Source organism: Melozone crissalis, unplaced genomic scaffold, assembly GCF_028551555.1.
Source record: "Melozone crissalis strain CALT ecotype California unplaced genomic scaffold, PUWL_Pcris_2 ptg000061l_1, whole genome shotgun sequence".
In the NCBI taxonomy this organism is placed as follows: domain Eukaryota; kingdom Metazoa; phylum Chordata; class Aves; order Passeriformes; family Passerellidae; genus Melozone; species Melozone crissalis.
Genome location: NW_026535839.1, coordinates 9,825,413 through 9,845,355, shown reverse-complemented (window position 1 = coordinate 9,845,355; position 19,943 = coordinate 9,825,413). Strand labels below are relative to the sequence as shown.

Here is a 19,943-nt window from a genome sequence, read left to right as displayed (position 1 = left end):
CACACTTGTTTATACAGAGGTAATTAACTTACTGAATTCTGTAATAAAGGACAAATAAGTCATGTTATCTTGTTTTACCCATGAGATAAACACGTGTAATGTGCAGTTGTCAGAGCTTAGGCAGCACGAAGAACAGTGCCACATCTGGAATTTAATTTTACTAAGTATTTTTGGTTTGTGTGGTACAAAACATGCACCAAGATGTTGCCAGTCTTCTGCCGGAGCCACAAATGTAGATGAAATTGTTTTCACAATTAATACAAACACAGAGTAAAAGACGACATTTCAATATTTTATTCAAGTCAGGTTTGGGTTTTTTATCCATTTTTAGTAGTGTCAAGTACAGCATTTTGGGGTCTAGTTCCACACAAAATGGAAGACTATCTAAAAATGTACCCATTTAGTTGCTAAAAAAAAGTGGTAATAAAAGAAAACTCCGTTTTAGAATTAGTGATGCAACTATGTGATTGCAGTTGCAAAGACTCTTCCCTGATTATGTCCATTTTACAAGCTTTTTCATCAGTGCAAGGGGAAGGAACCACAACACAGGACAGGCAGTATTGGCTGAGTCACATCAAACCTCCTCCACAAGGACTTGGACAAGGTAGACAAACCTAAAGCATTCTGGAGACAGCAGTAGATGTGGGATAACCAAGTAAGACAAACCATGGATGAAACACATATCTAAAAAAATAAATTTTAAAATCCCTTTTTCAGACAATTTTGCACATTCCCTCATTGACTGAAACCTTAGATGCCAGAACATTTTGCTTACACAATGAACAGTACAATACAGTGGTCTGCAATTCCCAGGTTTTATAACACATCATCACATTCCTTGTGCCATCAATATATTAGTAGAGGTAATCAACACCTTCCTTCTTCTTAACATGTGGCAGCTGACAGATGTGATGAGCAATTACATAAAGAAAAAAAGCTAGGATTTTTTATTCATGATTTTGTCTCCACTTCTTTAACATCATTTTTAAAGCTTAGCTGTCTTTAACCAGGACTAGCAGGACAGATACGTAGCAACACTTGCACCCCAGACAAAACATTGAAAGGTACACTATTTTCTGAAGGTAGCTATGCTGTATTTTCAGATTAGCAATTATGAAATCACTCCTTATGCTTCAAATTCCAATCCTAGACCAAGTTTGTGACCCCCTGCATTGATATTCTTGCCATCCAACAAAGCTGACAACGTCAGTTTGATACCTGCAAAAGAGAAAAGGGAGAAAAAAGTCAACTTAAAATTTGGAATGAGCTTTATGTTCAGAAAGTGCCATGTCTGTTACTGCTTTAATTTATTGGGTAGCCAAGTTAATGGGATTTGGCAGCTGGCCTTGGAAGGACTGGGCATTTTAAAACAATTTACAGATAAGAAATCTTTCTGAATTATGAAATTTATAATAAACCATGATGATAGATTCTGCTTTTTATCACTTCGACTAATTAAAGCTCTGAGCCAATTCACTGCTGCTGGTCTACTGATTAATCTAATTTCAGAGTCCAGGATTATAAAAACCTGGGACCTTGATACATACTCACCTTTCTAAACCACTTTAAAATCTGGATATGAAAAAGCCCAAGCCCCATCTGCTGTAATATCTCATGTCAATCTGCTCAGTATTCTGGCAGCAGATTTATTACACTACATTAAAACCAATTTTGCAGCAGAAAGATTGCCCTCTTCCTGGGCCAGGGGACCTTGAGAAAGTCACATTTTTAAGAAGAATAAACTCTGTAATAGGAAGCCTCTGAAATATTAAAAATTTAGTTACTGATCTGTGACACAAAAAATTATACACATATTTTATATCAACATGAGAGACTATTTGACTGGTCAGTGGACAATGGTCTCTAATAATTCTGCTTCCAACAGATATCCAAAATTAACAGAACAGTCCCTAGAAAAGTTCATCACTGGCTTGCCAAGCATGAAGAGCAATCTTACAAAACCCATCATACTTTATCACCAAAAAATTTCTGATATTTCAAGATTAAAGTATCTGTTTATTGATTCAGACATTTTTCTGCATAGACTTACCTGGCTTCAAAGTCTGAGTGTATCCTAACCCAATGAGACTGGAGTTGTTCACTTTAGCCTTAAAGGGAAACAATAAAGCATTATTTAGTAATAAATAGTAAATAATTTAGTATCTTTCTTCAAAGTTATCCATTCCTGAGAATTATGCAATAGCTTTTAAGCATGTAGGGCTTTCAAGTTTTAAATCCCAGATAAATCTAGAGTTAATTTTTCTACAACTTAAATCCCAAATCTCAAAGAATCTACAGTCACTGTAGAAAAGAATGGGTTTATTAACATAATTTTTAATTTTTTCCAGACTGACACAAAAACAGTCTCAAAATAGTCTCCAGTAATACAATAAAACATTTTGTGTCTCCTTTAAGGAAAATCCAATAGCTGTGCTCTCAGGCTGCCAAAACCAAAACAAACAGATCCAACTCCACAGCACAGAACTGCGTCAAGGCTCTGCTGATGGAAAGGCTGCTTTCCTCTTCCATTACAAGCACTTATTTTCAAATGCATAGAAATGTACATGCACAGGACTCACAGAAAAAGAGGCATCTGGGTCAATCTGATACTTGGCTGCTATTCCAAAGCGAGTGTTGCTATTTCCAGCTGTCCAGGCCAGATTCACAGCAGTTTCCAGTTGATCATTCACCTTCTGGTAAATGGAGCCGCCAAACTCTGTTCCATCATTCCTGGAAGGAATGCATTAGTGTTGTTTTAAACAGCACCCTAAACAATCATCTTTTATTTTTCCAGTAAGAGCTGTATTTGCACAACATCCACTTACACCTCATTAAATATCCCTATAACAACTAAGATAGAGACATTAGGCCAGATTGGTTATGAAGCTATTTTTAGATGCTTCAATTCATTGCAGATTATTATATATCCACAACTTCTAAAATGGAAAAAAAAATTTACAAACTATCAAAAATTAGACCAACGATGACAGCTTCTAATTTTCCCTTTCCTGTAGATGGAAATCTTTGTAGTAGAGAGATTTATTTTTCCCTGTGTGACTCTGAAATAATTATTTTCCCTGGCAAATGTTTCCTTGTGCCCTGAGAGGGCTGTACCCCAGTCACAGAGCCTGAGTCATCCCAAAACTGCCATGTCAGCATGCTTTTACCAGACACAGAGGAACTGTATCACAGGGGAAATGCCAATTTAATGGGCAAGTCTACAGGCTTTTGCAAATGAGTTCCATTTGCAACAGTCCTTACGGTACATCTGTGCTAAGGTCTATGGACTAGAAACAGAAATGAAACTAATTTTGCTTTCCAGAGAGCACTGGCCCACAGCTGAATGGTGAGTAGCACAAATTCCAATTACTACTGCCCCATTGTCACACAGGAATAAAGTGTGGTAAATAAAAGGTAAAATGTTAGAGCATGCAGATCATAAAAACAAGACCAAAAGACTTCTAAAGGCCTTGCACTCCTCATAAACCAGTGAGCATCTGAATTTCCACTTTTGCTTATCTTTTTAAAGAGAGGATACATATTGTAGAAAACAGGCTTCAAACCCCAGGAATATCCAGGGTTCTTCTAAACTGTGAAATAATCTGGTTCCAATTACTAGAGTACACCAGACCTTTAGTGATTACAAAAGGGGTGGATTTAGGATCTTTTACCCCTTGGGTATGATATTCTTTAATTCATAACAGTGGCACAAACAGCAGTGATATGCCTATTTAGAAGTTCAAGCAATAGCAACAGCCTCTTAAATTGTTAGAGCAATTCTTCCAGAAAAACACTACAATACTTACTTCAGATAAGACTGAAGCTCACATTAACTGCATGTGCTTGGCTCTCAAGAAAAGGAGGGATTAAAAAGGACTGAGGAGAGCTGGTTATACAGGCAGATTTTGTGCAAGGTTCCCACACAGCTCTGTCTTGACCTGCAACATTAGTGGGGGGGGGGGCGGTCTGAGCTATGCTTAAAAAATGAGGAAAGTCATATATAAAACTAGAAATTATCCAGCCCTACCTCCCTTGTTTTTATTATTAAAGAATAATAATAATAATGTCAACTTCTTTTTTAACTCTAATAGTAATAATAGCACTTTTTATGCCAATAATAGTACTTTTAATGTAGTTATAGTAAAAAAATAACACTAGCCCCCTATGAAAGTTAATATATTAAGGCACCCTGAAGGCAAGTAACTTTCTAGAGTCCCCATCTGGTTTCTGGAACAAAAAAAACATGCTTCATGCCCCACCTAGTTACATTATCTGCTCTGCCACAGCATCCCAGTGAAAACACTGACCTGTGTAGATGTAAAAACCAAGCAACCTAGTGAGGGAAGTTCCATACACAACTCTTTCTGGGATCATACAAAAGCTCTGACATGTTTTCAAAGCTGAAATACATCAACCACCTAACTAATCTATTATTAAAAATAAATAAGATTTCTATTTGTTTCATACATCTGTAGTTTTGTACTATAACAGCAACCTGAGAAGCAGACCCTCAGGAATACAAGAAAATATCTGAGCCCCCATTGCTGCCATGAGTTTCTGCTGTTGCTTTAATTAACAGTAATAATAACCACAGCATTTTATAGCAAAAGCCAATAATACAATGTTTTGAACTGCTCCAGCACAACTAAGCTGAAAGTCATTGCACTTGAAGGAGCAACTTCTAAATCCTGAGTGGAAGGGGACCCCACATATTGTTTTGATGGAAGTTTTCTGCCCACAGTTTTGTGCTTTGGCAATCCTTCAAACACACTGTCTGGGCTGTGGGGGTTCAATTGTTCTGTAAGGCAGCGGGAGCTTCCTCAACCAGCTCGCTGCAAAACAGCGTGAAACGGAACAGAAGGCCTTTGAAGGAGCAGCTCTAGGAAGGCAGAACAGTTGTTCAGCCCCCAGATGGAAACAGCCTGGAATAGCTCTGCTACAAGCAAAATATCCAATTACCCAAGGGCACGGAAAGGGGGGGCCAGGAGAATGGATTAGGGATTGCCTCATCTTAAAAAACTGTCTTCCCAAAGCAAAGGCATAAATTGCCTTTTTAAGAGGAACAGCAGACAGAGAAATTTAAGTTTTCATGGAATTTGATCCTGGTTTCCCACTGTTGATACATTCAGAAAGGACAAGTACTTGTGTAAATATATTATTAGAAGTTGAAATACCAAATAAACTTTTACACCATATCCGTTCCAGTACTAAAACAAACCCAGTCCCTGTCTCTTCAAGTCACTCCCTTTTGCCTGTTCTTGTTCACTCTCTGATTAACTCTTTCATCTACACATCAAACCACCATTTTGCTTAATGTTCACAGGTGTAAAAGGAAAGCATTGCTTTTATTTCAGCTTTCACAATGAGTATTTTTATAACTTACGTGTTTATTATATCACCAATGAATTCTACCAGTCCTTATCTGTTAGACAGATACTGGACCCTTGGGTGCTCAGTGAGCTCCAGTTCCTTCCATCATGCACTCCCTCACCCACACAACCCAAAGAAAAGGTAATGCAGCTGAAAAAATACAGCTTGACATCTTTAATGAAGAATTAATTTCCAATTCACCATTCCCTTGTTCACCATTGCTGAACCTCTGACCCTTTCATTGTTTAGTAAGCAGCAAAATCCTTCCAAATTCCTTTTTAGTGCCTGTCTGCCAATACTTACACATTAGTATGAAGCTGGAATTCATCAGTCTTGTAGCCAACAGCGAAGTTGCTCTGGGTTACTCTAGACTTTGCTGTCTCAAAAGTCATTTGGTAGCCTGCCAGCCACCCCTCGTAGCCCAGCACAAGAGCTCCACGTATTGAAGGACCCGCAATATCAAAATCCATGTCACAGCCGATGTTGATGTGCTCCCTTTTGTACCCCGACTTAATTTTAGCACTCTTTTTCCTAAAGAGAAAAGACAGATATCATATCTTTGCAAAGGTACACATATAGGTAGCAATTCTATCACATCACTTACTTTAACTCAGTGTAATAGTTCCTGAAGACAACATGTGCATCCCTAGAGAGCCACATGATACGTCATCTTCTCATATTCACCTTTACAAAATCCTAAGTCAGCTACAGTGAATTCTTTGGAAATGAGCTATAAAATGTGCTGTGGTGCCCCCAAAGCACTTCTGGACTGTCTTCTGAAAAGCAGCCACACACAGATGGTAATTAACAAAACCATATCCTCATCTCCAACCAAACGGTTTTGGAAGTTTGATACATACAGAGAAGAAATGGAAACTGTAGAAGTTTACAGATTTGCCACCAGAAGTCCACAGTCGTGGACTTGCTTGCCTGTCCCAAGCAAAAATCTTGGCAATCCCGGGTAAACAATTTTTAGACAATCCTGGTGAATTGGGTAATTTTATTCACTGTGACAGACATTAGGAAATCACTACTTTGTGAAAATCTCTGCTGTGAAGCAAGCAGGCTGCTTCAGTGGCTCTGACATCCCCATTTCTCCTTATGGTACTTTGTGAACTTTAATGGCTACAGCCATTTACAGCCACCAGAAGGCTGCCAGGTTAAGGCAGAAATAAACTTTCCTGAGTCACTTGTTTATTTTTATACTATTGGCCAGAACAGTATTTTCTCATGTGTTCTTAGGTTGGTTTACATCAAGGGTGCAGACTTTCACAAGGCAAGAAAGTTATGTCTAATACATTCAGTGACTCTTAATTTAAGATTTTTTTCTTCTCTTTTTACAAGTGTCTTCTGTTTTTGACCAAATCTTTATTGAAATCTTTCGGGAAAAGTCAGGCTAATTTGAAATTTGAAATTAACCTTTCACGTCAGCTAACAAAAACAACCTCCAAGAACAGTTTCATGCTGTATCAGATCCACTCAGAGACTGATCTCTTTTTTTTATTATTATTAGCTCAGACCCAGGAATTTCTTGTGTTTTGCAGAATCAGAAATAAAGTGCAGGAGTGCCAAAAGCATTCATCTGCAACTTCTGTAAAAGCCAGCAGTACGTCTCCCACCAATGTCACAGGGACAGAGGTAAGAACACAGAGTGCTCCAAAAAATGACTTTACCTGCTGAAAGATTTGTCACAGTCAGTAAGTAATAAGGAGGGGAGAAATCTCATATTCAGACATGGTGCATCACTGTCAAACTAAGCCAGGTCACCCCAGGATTGAATCGCACTCTGTTTAACCACATTTAACAGTTCTGTCAAGGCAATCATAACTACAGTGTCTGTGAAGTGCTCAAGAAATAGTTCCAGACCTGTAACATCATTCTTGAACAAGGTTTTTCCTTTTAATTTCTCTAAGAATCCTACCAGTTAAGAAATAACTATAAAAACCTACTTGAGATTTTTCTGATTAACAAAAGTATCTTGTTAATCTAGAATTAGGAGTGGACTGAAAGCAGCTGACAATGCAGAACACTAAATCTAAAAGACAGGGTGAAAGCTCCCCTGGGACTATTACCCTGAGAGCCTGCAGTGCAGTCTGCTGCTCTGGGAAGCTGATGTGCAGAGTGTTTTGACTCACTGGCAGCACTGCTTGCACAGATAATCAGGGAAAAAAATAAACTAACATCTAGAACTACAGCTGCTGCTTAATCCCTCTGGCCCACATAAAACATGGCATCCAATCACCATGTCAGGAATACCCATCCACCACTCAGGCACACTGTGGCCTGCAAGAATTCAGATGATAAATTCGGCTCGGGACAAGAGCCCAGTTCTGTGTCAGCCTATCAGAGCTGTGGCCAACTGGCCCCTGGAGCTCGTTAGGCTTTGCATTACAGCTGACTTGTTTGGTGCTTTTATTGAGGCAGCAGCTCATCCTCTGACATGGCCAGAAATACACAATGGAGCAAAACCACAACTTTTTCTTCACTCTCTAATTCTAACTATAATTTTCAAGCTATTATGTTTAAGTTTGCTTGCTATAGTTAAGGATTATAAAGGGATTATTAACACTAAGGTGTAAATGACATGGACATGATTTCATCATACATAGGCTGATTATTACCTGTCTTGATATCTCAGGACAAATACTTTAAAATGCCTTTTTTGTCACTTTAGCTTACTCATTTCTTACCCAGTGTTAGGAGAGAAGGTGGAGTCAAAGGTCAGCTTCAGGCCCCGTGCAAGCTGAACAGAAAAGAAATTCAGTGATTGGATTTCTAATTAGACATTGGCATATGTGAATTTGTAAACTGCTTTACTGGAGCCAAAAATTACCTGATCTTCAAGAGTAATCTCAGTGCCTAGTGTGTTGTCAGTGTTCCACTTTTCTGTGAACATCAATCCATATTCCACCCATCTATATTTTGTTTCCAAACTACCACTGACTTTGTTTGTTTCTGAGTTTGCTGAACCTGAGCTTGTAAATTCCTAAAAGAAAAAAATAATTTATACATATATGTATTTATCAATTTATACATATATACAGTCAAGCAAATGCTTATACTTGTAGAACATATCAGTCATTATAATTTGTTAAATATTAGTTAATATAAATACAAATATATTTATTTTTAAAATAAATATGCAGTAATCACAAAACCACCGCAATGTTTTGGATTTCAAACTCACCAGTCCATTTTCAGATCTTGTTTTCAAATCAAGTTTTATTAACCCAAAACCTAGAGAGTGAGTAAAAAATATGAATCATATATATGTTGATTTGAAAAGCATTTCTGATTTATTTCTTAAAACTCTCTTCTAAGTCACCTGTGAACTATTAAATAGTTAAACCAAGGGCACAGTTATCAAACCTTGTGTTTCTAAGAAGCAGCTTGTACCCACTTCAGATAGCACTTGACTGATGAATCCTATTGACCTCAGCAATATAATTGGGACCAAATTAGGTAGTAATACTTTTATTCCCAGTGAGCAGCATTCTGTTCATAAGCAAACTACTGCCATCAGTGATCCTGTTCATCAATACAAGGGCACGGCCAAAATACAGGACACAATTTTCTCACAAAACCAACAACAGTTCTATGGGGAACAGGAAGAATTTTATCAAAAGAAAAGTAAGTTACCCTCCCTTTCCAAACAGCAAGGGCAATGTGAAGCTGTGATTCTGTGGATTCTAATGGAAATAATTGCAGTACTTCTCAGGGGAAAGTAATAAAATCCTAACAGTTCCAGGAGTCAGGTAGACAGCAAATGCCCAAACTTATTTTGGCTTTATTTACCATATCCCTTGGTGAAAATATCTCTGGCAGATTTGCCCAGGTCAGCATATGCAGGTGGAACAGCCATTTTCTGGAAAGGAAAATTTAAGAAATGAAAAAAGGAAACTACAGCGTTCAGAAATCTACTTAATTTATTTAAGCAACAAGAAACTTAAGCTCATTTCAGCCCCTTTCATTTTGTATCCCCCACCCACCACTCAAATACAGCCTGAAGAAAGCAGCTATTGCAAACAGTGTGATTTCATTTTGCTCGGGAGCCAGCAGCAGCCATGACCCTGTACTTGCCACTAAGAATGTGAAACAGGCTGCAGAGCTAATTAGAAGGAACTGTCTATGCCTTTCCAAAGAGTTAACTGTTGTTTTCTTATCAGAGTAACTCATGAATGAACTTCTGTTTTTTTCAAACCATTTCTCGGAAATGTTTCTCCTGTTTCCCCAATCCTGATGTAAAGCATTAGGACCCCAACTCATTCACTAAGGAAATACAACCAGAACAAGCATCTACCATCAGGAACATTTCTCTTCCCCCAATTCAGAACAGCAAATGGATAACATTTATGTCAGCAAAATCAATAAATGGACATTCTTATGCTTCAGTTTTCTTTGACTTTACTATCACTATTAATGGGTTAATGTCTCTCCCTAGACTTTGACCTTTTGGTGTTTTTCTGTGCACCTGAGAAAAAAATGACCTTGCTGAGAAAAATTCAGCCTGCAGGGAGGCTACCCTGTGAGGCCAGGCCATCAGGAGGGCAGCCACAACCCTGCTTCAGCAGCGAAATGCAGACTGGAGCTCCCTGCAAAGGCACAGCCCAGGGCTGGGGACACTGCAGGGGCAGCTTCCTCCACTGTGCTTTGTTTCTTAGGGATGCCCACACTGCCATGGAGGTCCTCACTTTCCCATCTTCAGCAGGCCCTGACATTCTTAGTTCAGCGGCCTCCTGCAAAAGACATAAATGCATCCCATTTTCTCTGCCACTGGGAAAATTGTCTCACCATATACAGACGAGAAAATAGGATTCTGAGAGGAACAAGCCAAGCAAATCTCCTTTTTTATCCAAGTACAATAATTTCTACTCCCTTATTCAAATAAAGTAATTTCTTTAGGAGAGACAAAGTCAAGCTATCTGAAATGGTGCACATCTTCTGTCTTTGTAGACAAGATTTCCAAATTCTACACAGCAAAGGAGATAAATTGTACTTATAACCTCTTGATACCAGATGTTGCACTAAAATTCCATATCCACTAACTTTTTGGCTATTCAAAAGTAATAAGCAGTTTACTACATATGCATGCAAATGCTTAAAAAACTGCCTCACACTGTTACTCCAGAGTATTCAGTGTTAGCAGAAAACAGCTCCTTTAAATCCCACACAAACCCACTAGCTCCAAACACGAGGGTGCCTTAATATCTCCCTGTCTGCAGCCTGGGATGCAGCTCTCAGGCAAGCTCACCACCCCATGGAGATCAGATAGGGACTTTCTGCAGTCACTCAGCGCCTCAAGCACTCCAGACAACAAGCTGGGGCCTGTTAAAGCAGGATATTGCTATTGCATAAAGGAAGAATCCCTATCCTAGAGGGAACAAAACAGATCTGGTGGCTGAATAAAGGCAAACAGTCTTTTCAGAACATGAAGTAGGATACAAGGGCACATACTATGGTGTAGCTTCAGTTGCAGACTAGTTGGGTGCATGTCATTTCTTCCCAGCTATATCCACTATTAAAATGCATCCTCAAATACACAACCAGCTAAAGAGTTAATTTTTTTTTTTTTAATTCATATTCCAAAGCAGTTTTAGCTGCTTATATTGCACCTAAATTTCTCTGCTTGGGTTTGTTTTGTGAAAACATAAAAGCAGAGATTTAATTTTTATACACAAAATTAGCCTTAAAAAGGGGGAAGAAAAAGAAAAAAAACCCAAAAACATAAGCAGAAAAAACCCTTAAGGAAGTATTACCATATTTGCGTAAGTAATTCCTCTGCTCCTCACTGAAGTCAGTAGAAGCAGATACAATACCCTGCTTGGAAATCACCCCCCAAAGTCAGGCAGCACTCAGGAGAGGTTTGGCAGGAGTCACTAAGAGCTGTCTGTGTACAGCAAATGCTTCTGCCTTGCCAGAGCAGCCCAGCCCCAAGAGAATCTCTGATGGAAATTGCCATTTAGCATCATCAAAAATTAAAAATATTACAAATCTCTACACTTGAAAAATCAAATAAGCATTGCTTTGAAAGATAATGCACTGCTCTGCCAGCTGCATCTCAGAATCTATCAGACCTATTTTATCAACAGTCCCTTTGAGTCACTTCATAAAATCAAAATATTTTCTTTATACATGAATGTTGTATGCTTTTGGACTGGATTTTTTCAGTCATGTTTTTCCCTTCTCCAAACCCATGAAGCCAAGTTTTGTTCCCTGATGCCTGTGTATCCCCTCTGGCTGTGGCCAGGCTCATCAGGTGCATGAGCTGTGCCAGGCTGCTCCACTGCTGCAGTCTGGGCCCAGAACAGTGGGAGACATGAGAGCTCCACTTAGACAATTACTATAATTAGGGGACAATGCTGAAAGCCAAATCCCTGCTGGTTGTAAGGCAAATCATATAACACACACAGAGCAAGGTGTTTAAAACTGCTGAGTGTGGAAAACGCTAGGAGCTGTGTTCTTGGTGGCTAACCTTGCCATTGTCAGCAAGAACAAAACAAATATTTCTGTTTGCACTGGCTAATAAGAAGGCTCTTGTTTAACAGATGGAAAACAAACCTGATTACATCCTGTGCGAGTACAGGTTGTAAGACAAGCATGCTTAGCAGGGATTCAAACTCTTAAAGGATCAAGGAATGGCCGTGGCCAAGTGCCCTTGCTTTTCACCAGTGGGATCCCTGCACATTAACTCAGATTAGGTTTGGACTGAAATGAATTCACTGCTTTTATCCTTGTCCAACTGTGCAAATAGCTCAGCGTGACTGCGGACCTCACAGAGCAGGCCAAGCAGAATATCTGTAATGTGTTCTACGGGGGAAAATATTTTTGTTTCTTGAGTAAGAAACACCATAGCACGAGTGATGACTCAAGAAAACCTGAACTGAGGAGTAAGCTCCAAGTGCTGCTGTGAGCATACCTCCAGGAATACCTGATTTATAATTGCCACAGGGAGAAAACAGGAGCTCCCTTTGGAGCTGCAGGACCCAAGAGGCAATCCCAGTGAAGATTTTATTACAGCAGGCCAAATTTGAGTATTTTCCAGTGTCACAGATGGCAAAGTTTTCACTCTATGATGCAATTCTGAGAAATTAAATCAAATTCAGTCCAAAAAGTAACAAACCCACAGGGTGCCCTGGCAAATACAAGGATTAGCTCCAACCAAAGGAAAACTCATCTCTGTTTGATAACTGTCATACATGCCTAGGTTAAAGTTTCCCTGCACATATTTATCAGGTTTATGATATTTACATGGAGAAAGGAATGATCTAAAAATTTAAGACAAGAATAAGTCCATTATAAGAATAAAATTCCCATGAAGACAATGGAAGTCTATCAGACTGAAGGCTAAGAAAGTAAAAAGGTTGGATTTATCCTTATGCAGCCACATTTTATTCCAATAAATCTGAACTCATGTACCATTTCTTGATGACACCCATAGTTCTGAACATTGCAGCTCCCTGTCTCCAAAAGCATGAAAGTAGCACAGCACTTGCTACTTTTGCAAGTAACAAAAGGTGCTACTTTGCTGGGTGGACACATTACAGCTGCTAGGAGCAGCTGGGAGGGACAGACAGCATTGGGTTATGTGACCAGGTACAGTCTGTCTGCATGGGGAAAACCCACATGAGGCTCTTTTGCCTCAAGGTTAAAAAGAATACTGATTTATTTTTCATTTATCTCCTTCATTAAAGGAAAAATTATTCCTTGGAATGAAGCAGCTTTTAGGTGCCTTTCTGGACCCCCAGCCTGGGCAGTGTCATTTCCCAGCCAATGTCTGTGGTGTCAGTGCACCACAGAGGATGGGGCTTTGCTCTCAGACTGAGCAGGGCCCAGCTCCCTCCACATCCCATGGCTGCCTGGAGGCACCAGCTCCACTTGGCACCAGTGTCCCTCTACAACATCCCAGGGGAGCTCAGTGCTGGCTCCACACGTTGGGTTTTATGGTCCAGATCCCAAATTCCTTCAAGCCATGCCCACAGTCTACTTCAGATCAGGTTCAGCAGCCTCATTGTGCAGAGATTTAAGAGCACACTTACCCCTAAATACATGCACAGTCACACAGAGGTCAAACATCAAGTTAGGCACATTCATGAGGCTTTTGAGAAGCCAGTAAAAGCACGTGGTTTGTAAATACTCAGCATTATTACACACAATACTTAACAACACTTTTTGTCCCAACTTGCTACTGTGCCAACATCATATAATCCATGCAGCATTATGACTCAAAATTTAAGATGGGGAGTCCACAATTTCTTTTGTTGCAGACATTATAAAGCCACGCAGCGTCCCTGTGTCACTCACAGGATCCCAACCCTCCTGCTGGAGCTTTGCTCTGGAACTGCATGCATGATGGAGCACATTTAAACAAGGGTTTATGCAGTAACTCTGTAGCCCAATAAACAGAGGAGCATAAAGGAAATAAACCCCTTAAAAGCAAATGTAAATATTATTATTTAGGCTATACTAATTATGGAATTAAAGAAAGAGCCTGCTCTTAATCATAAGGGTACACATTAGGAACTGCAGTGTTGTATGGCAGCCCCTTATTAAACTATCACATAGAACTATCGATTAAATTCACTTGGGAGGAAGTCACAGCTTGCTGTAGCTACTGTAGTTACTAAACTGCAAGGGAAGAACACAGAACCACATCCCCACATGGTAAATTCAGCTGTTTCTGTTGAATACCTGCAGAGGAGGAGGAGAGCAGTGCTGCTGTCCCACCCCGTGGCACCAGCATGGCAGGGCCCAGGCCAGCGCACGCCCGGCAGCGCGCTCAGGAAGGGACATGTCCCTCGCTCCCAGCCCCATCAGGAACACCCAGCACCACATCAATGGGCGTGAGTAATTAAAATGGAATTTTGTCTTCCAGCACGATGTGACAGCTCACGCAGGAAAGGAGCATCTGCTACACCAGTGGATGTGTTTTTCCCTACCTGCAGCAAATGCCAAGGCCAGGAAGGCCTGAGCTGCATCCTGCCTCCATCCTAACAGTTCCAGGGCTGGGGACGTCCTCCTGCTGCTACAGCAGCCAGCGGTGATGTCCCCCACGACTTCACACCCCCATACGCACCCCAAAATGTGGGCAGGAAGAAAAGGTGGATCAGTGCAAACCTTTGATGGAGAGTGCTGAGGGGAGGCATTATTCTGGAGTGTCATTACAATAGTGCAAAAGCCCATTTCTGACAAAAATTCATAGGTGAAATGCCACGAGAAAGGTGATTATTCAACCATCCACTGTACCCAACAAAACAAACTGCAACACACCTCTATTCTCACTAAGTCATCTGAGAAACAAGCTGGGATCTGTTTCTGCTGGAATCACTATAAATATTCCCCAGAGACACAACCCTGCATTGGTCACTGATGATGAGTCAGCTCCACTCCATTTTCTGAAAATTTTGTTACCGTTTTTTTTTTATTTTTCAAATACCTAAAGACTGAATGAGTCAAAGGCTTTTCCCCCCTCCAGCAAGAGTTGTTCCCAGTAAGGGCTGTGACAAGGCAGAATCGAGGCAGCTGCTGCTGCAGCCCCACAGTGCTTGGTACAGGAGCGGAAAGCAGAGACATGGGGATTTTTAAACTGACATTATTCCCCACAAGTACAAACCTATATTCTGAGAATAAGCAGAATGAAATGAAAGAAGAAATCAGTTTGCCTGCTTGGCTTGAGGCTTGGGGCTTTGGTACATATCAGAATGAATTTGCCAACCCACAAGAAGGATGCCAGGGGCACAGAGGAGCGAGGTGAAAGGGATGTCAGAGCCAAGACGGTGCTGAACGGTGGCAGGTACGGCCACCTTCGACCTTTGCCTCCCGGGGAGGAGCAGAACGATCCCGCATGCTGGAGCGCTCGGCAGGAGCCGCCGTGGCCCAGTGACCTTTCTCCTCCCGTCACGGGGCCAGCGCCCGCTCGGCCGAGCTCGGCCTCCGCCGCGGCCGGCGCATCCCGGGATGCGGCGCCGGGACCCCGCCGCGCCCGCTGTCCCGCCAGCCGCGCTGTCCCGGCCACCCGCGCCTCCCCAGCGGACCCCGTGTCGCAATGCCCGGCATTACGTAAGGACACGGTTTTATCCCCGTTCCGCCGGGCCAGGGTGGGCAAACCCGCCCGGGGCGCTGCGGGCTGCCCCCGCTCCCACGCATGCCCCGCGCCCGGCCCCGCGGCCCGCATCGCATCGCCCCGCACCGCGGCCCGGCACCCAGCCCGGGACGGCCCTACCTGCCCCCGCCGCGGCGGCAGCTGCGCTCCGCTCCGCCTCGGCCTCCTCCGGCGGCGGCTGCCCCTGCCCGGTGCCTCCCCGGGCTCTGCGACGGCGGCGGTGCGTGACGGCGGGCGGGACCGGCGGGGCGGGGCGGCCGCGGCGGGCGGGGCGGCCCGGGCTGCGCTGCGGAGCCGCTCCCGGCCACGGGGCTCAGCCGGGCACCCCCCGAGCCCCGGCCGCGCCCGGCCAAGGCACCGCAGCGGGCCCCGGCATCCGCGGGATGCGCCGGTGCCAGCCCCGGTACGGCCCCGGGCACCTGCAGCGCCCGGGTACCAGAGTGCCCGGCTCTGCGGGAAACGTGACGAGGTGACTTTTAAAGGGCCCTTCCGAGCCAAACTACACTGATTGGGTGAAAGTCCCCGTTTAGTCTGAATTAGCTAAATTGCCTAGAATTCAATTTAGAATTTAATTCTAACTCTCCGTGTTGTTCAATTTCAATTCCCCATATCCTGGTTGAGGCAAGACTAATGGGAAAGAGGGACGAGAGGATTTGAAAGGATCTGTGAGCAGGTGAGGCTGTGTGTGCTATCTGGTGAGTGTCCAAAGGAGCTGTCAGGGAGCCAGGGGTCATTGAGGCAGCAAGACTCCCCCCGTGGGACTGCCTGCAGGGTGTGAAGGGGCTCTCACGAATTAGGGAGCTGATGGCTTTCCTAACTCCCCCTCAGACACACGAATCAGCCCTCACAGCCTACAGGGAAGCTGGACTGGGTCCAGAGCAACACTCTCCTGGTGACAAAGCACTCAGGCAGGGAGTGCTCTGCTATCAGAGGGGAACAGAGGTGGAGCTGGGCCACTTTCAGGATGAGATATCAACTCAGTCCTGCACTGTTGGAGGTCCTTGGGACACTCAGAGCATCACCCACAAGATAAACAGGGGAACTGTCCCAGACAGGAAACTGCTGGTGGTCTGGCTGATCACCCTTCTGCCCTCACCACACAAGAGATGTCTGTCAAAAAGAGAATCATTGCTGTGAGTTTACATCCCACTCACGGGAACTTTGGTTTATTTTGGTTTGGTTTTTTAATTATTTCTTTCCTGCTCTTTCTCCCTTGCACTGTGGCAATGGATGGTGAGAGGAGGCAGTTTCCCTGCTTGTGCTCTCACCTGGCTCATACATTTGTTTTCCCAACAGCATTTCTCTGAAGGACACTGCTCCCACAGCCGTGGCAGGGCTGTACCCCATCATGTGAGTGGTGCCTGCCCTGGCACAGCCCAGGAGCAAGGTTGGAGTCATGCAGCTGAGCACACACGCAGCACTGGGGAACTTTGGTCAGGGTTCAAACTAAATAACCCTGCAAGGAACTTAATGTTGAACTGAAGTGTATAAATGAAGTGGCTTGTGGAATTCAGTGGGATCTGAGGAATTTCTTGTCCTGACAGGGTGGTAGAGGGAAAAAGATTGTGTGTAGCCACATATTGACCTTAGAAAGGCAGCTGAGGCAGCAAAGGTTGAAGGAACTGTGCTGGATATCAAATCCACATTAAAATAAAGTGTGCAGCCTGCCACCAGGGTAGGAACCCACAGAAACAAGAGGTCTCTTTCAAATTTGGAAAGTTCTGACCACAGTCATTCTGTTGATCCAGGCACCACCATGAGTGTGGGTGTTGTAACCAGAGTGCAGAGTTGCAGTGAGGGTGAAGTGAAGTGTCAGCTCTCAACACCTTCTCTGTCCTCCCTCTGGCAGCAGCTGGTACCTTCCCTCTTTTCCTGCATCCTGGGGCCTGTCAAAGCCTGCCCTGGATTTCACTCACTGTCCCATGAAAAAAAGTAGCCCAGCAAAAAAAAAACAGTGGGCAGCTTTCTGCCGGGGTGCATGAATCTCCTCCTCCAGGAGTCAGAGGAGCAAGGGAAGCGAGGAGGCTGCTGTGGCAGAGGCAGGGCCCCAGAGGGGAGCAGGGGCACAGGATATTCCCCAACATCCCTTTGGCCCAGTCACAAGGGTGCACTTTCACCCTGAGCAGCAGCTCCTACACCTGCCCCTGCCAAAGTGCAGCCTCAGCTCTTTGCCCTCTGCAAAGGTAAATCTGATACAGTGAGTGTGATTTGTGGAGCACTCCCTCCCAGCCCTGCTCTCTCCCCATGCATCATCCTGCTGCTGCCCCAGATTATCAAATATATTATTTTATTACCCCTGGGCATAAAGAAGTATTTTATTACTTGCAGAGAGAGATTGCAGCCTGTTCCCTACAGCTTTTCTCTGAGCAGCCAGACCATGAAGAAACCAGCCCAGCCTGTGCCTCACTTTGAACCTTTCCAGCCCCACAGGGATTTTGGGAGCTCCTTGGAGCATCATTGGCTGAGATTAATTTTCAGAGGCCACCCCTGCAGTAGAGGATGAGTGCACAGAATCACAGAATCCTGGAATTGTTTAGATTGGAAAACACCTTGAAGATCATCAAGTCCAACTGTTAACCCAGCACTGTCAAGTCCACCACTAAATCATGTCCCCAAATGCCAGGTTTACATAGTTTTAAATCCCTCCAGGGGCTGGTGCTGCAGGTGGGTTTAGAATGAGCAGAGGGACAAAATGTTTAGTATCTGTGAGAGAATTTTTCATTAATTTCTGGAACACACATCTACCAAAAGATGGCAGCAAATCTCCTCATATGGAGTTGGGCATCAGTGTCATCTGCTCTCTTGGGCTCTATTTTTCCTACAGGTTATGAACTGTAGATTATCCTGGGGGGTGCCGGAAGGACAGGAGGATTACACTAGATGTTCTCAATGGAGAAAATCTGTGCTTGTGACTTCAGTTTAAGTTTTACAAATTCCTTCTGCAGTATAAGAAATATCCAAAATGCTCTAAATGTCAGTTCCCTCTTTTATTTTGGCAGTTCTTACTTTTTAGTAATGCTACAGCTAATTTATTTTAACAGGTGAAAATAGAACATAAGGGAACGCATCATAATAGATTTTACTAACAATTCCACAAATAGTTCACATACAGACTCTGTCTAAATGTTCTTTTTCCATCACAGGCTTTAGGTCTTGAGCACTAGAGCAGTTCAACACCAGTTTGCTGGGGAAATCTGGAATTGCCCCATCTTTCATTATATAAATCTGCATGTCAGTCAGAGGATTATTTTTAAGCTCTGTTCTGCATCACTAATGGATACAGATGTGACCCTGGTTCTGAGACTATTCATACCAAATTAGCTGGGAATAAATCAAAGTCAGTAGAGTCACTGCAAGTACCAAAACCTGGGCTCGACTCAGCTCTGGTGACAATCCTGGGGCTGGGCTTGCAGCAGCTCTGCCCTGTGCCCCCTGACAGGGCACAGCTTTACAAAGCAAACCACAAAACAAGTGTTTTATTCAGGAGTTAGTGATGAGAGACATGGAAGGATCAGCCCTTCTGCATTTCTAAGTATGCTTCTGATTCAATTTCTTCATAAAATGGGACCAGTAAATACTATTTTCAATAATCACTTTTACATAGCCAAACTGTGCAACACTGCCATTTCCTCCAAAAATAAGTTACCTGCCTGTGAGGAAAAAAATGCAGCTTGTGAATTCTACATGAACAGCTAAGTCTAATTCAACTGCAATTTCATTCCCATCACATAACATGTTTGAACAGCAGAAAAATTCATTAGCCAGAGATCCAAGATGTATTTGTTCAATAAAGTTTGATTTGGCTCTCTTTAATAACAAAAATGTTTTCAGCGTGTTAACCTGCAAGGAATCCCTTCATAATCAGTCAAGAACATGCTGATGGAATAATAAAATAAGCAAGGATGCCTCACTGCTGGGTATCACCCTATGTAAACATATCTCCATGCCTCTTATACACTCAAGCCAGGCTGTGCTGCTTGGAGCCAAGCCCTTGCTGCCTGCTGTGCCCATGTCAGAGACAGGTTTCCACTGCAGAAAACCCTGTACTGGGGATGCTTACACAGCTCTGATGCTCCACAGAGCACCTCTCTATCAGAATAAACAATCTTTATCTGGGCCAGTGTAAGTGGGCTGCTGCTGGTCTCCTCAGATGAGCACTAGCAGCTGTTTAGCACCACCATCAGCACAGCCCTCTCACACCCCTCAATGTCACTGCTCCCTTCTTCCTCCTTCTCTCAATGGGACACAAATATCTTAAAACTCTGGTTTTAATTAATAAACTTTAATTATTAAAATAGTTGTGTAGTTTTTAACTGATTATTTTCAAAAAACACAATATGGACCGAGTAATCATGCAAGTTATCCTTGAGGATCCATAACCTCTGGGCCAAGCAGCCAGGAGTGGCCATGGCAGCCAGCCCAGCTGCAGCTTCACACAGGAGAAGGATGAGCTGGTTCAAAATGTGGGCTCAGC

The 19,943-nt window shown here is 42.9% G+C and overlaps 1 protein-coding gene across 2 annotated transcripts; it reads right to left on the bottom strand.

Annotated features, from left to right (window-relative positions):
* Nucleotides 1-279: 279 nt before the first annotated feature.
* On the bottom strand, nucleotides 280-15,697 carry VDAC1 (voltage dependent anion channel 1). 2 transcript variants are annotated; one of them, XM_054287679.1, is made up of 9 exons: nucleotides 15,590-15,697; nucleotides 9,166-9,235; nucleotides 8,558-8,607; nucleotides 8,204-8,356; nucleotides 8,061-8,113; nucleotides 5,674-5,901; nucleotides 2,580-2,730; nucleotides 2,051-2,108; nucleotides 280-1,218 (listed from the first exon to the last, which is right to left on the bottom strand). In XM_054287679.1, exons 2-9 carry the CDS (start codon nucleotides 9,230-9,232, stop codon nucleotides 1,127-1,129), a joined length of 852 nt encoding a protein of 283 aa, XP_054143654.1. In that variant the 5' UTR covers nucleotides 9,233-9,235; nucleotides 15,590-15,697; the 3' UTR covers nucleotides 280-1,126. The 2 variants fall into 2 exon arrangements, with proteins under 2 accessions (XP_054143654.1, XP_054143655.1); XM_054287680.1 differs by having other exon boundaries at nucleotides 1,134-1,218; nucleotides 2,047-2,108; nucleotides 15,590-15,674.
* Between the last annotated feature and the right edge of the window lie 4,246 nt (nucleotides 15,698-19,943).

Coding starts and splice junctions, on each gene's coding strand:
- VDAC1 (XM_054287679.1), bottom strand. CDS start 9,232: ATGGCTGTTCCACCTGCATATGCTGACCTGGGCAAATCTGCCAGAGAT. Junction 2,109..2,579: donor ACCCAGATGCCTCTTTTTCT/GTGAGTCCTGTG, acceptor TTTCCCTTTAAG/GCTAAAGTGAACAACTCCAG. Junction 1,219..2,050: donor CACTCAGACTTTGAAGCCAG/GTAAGTCTATGC, acceptor TCTCTTTTGCAG/GTATCAAACTGACGTTGTCA.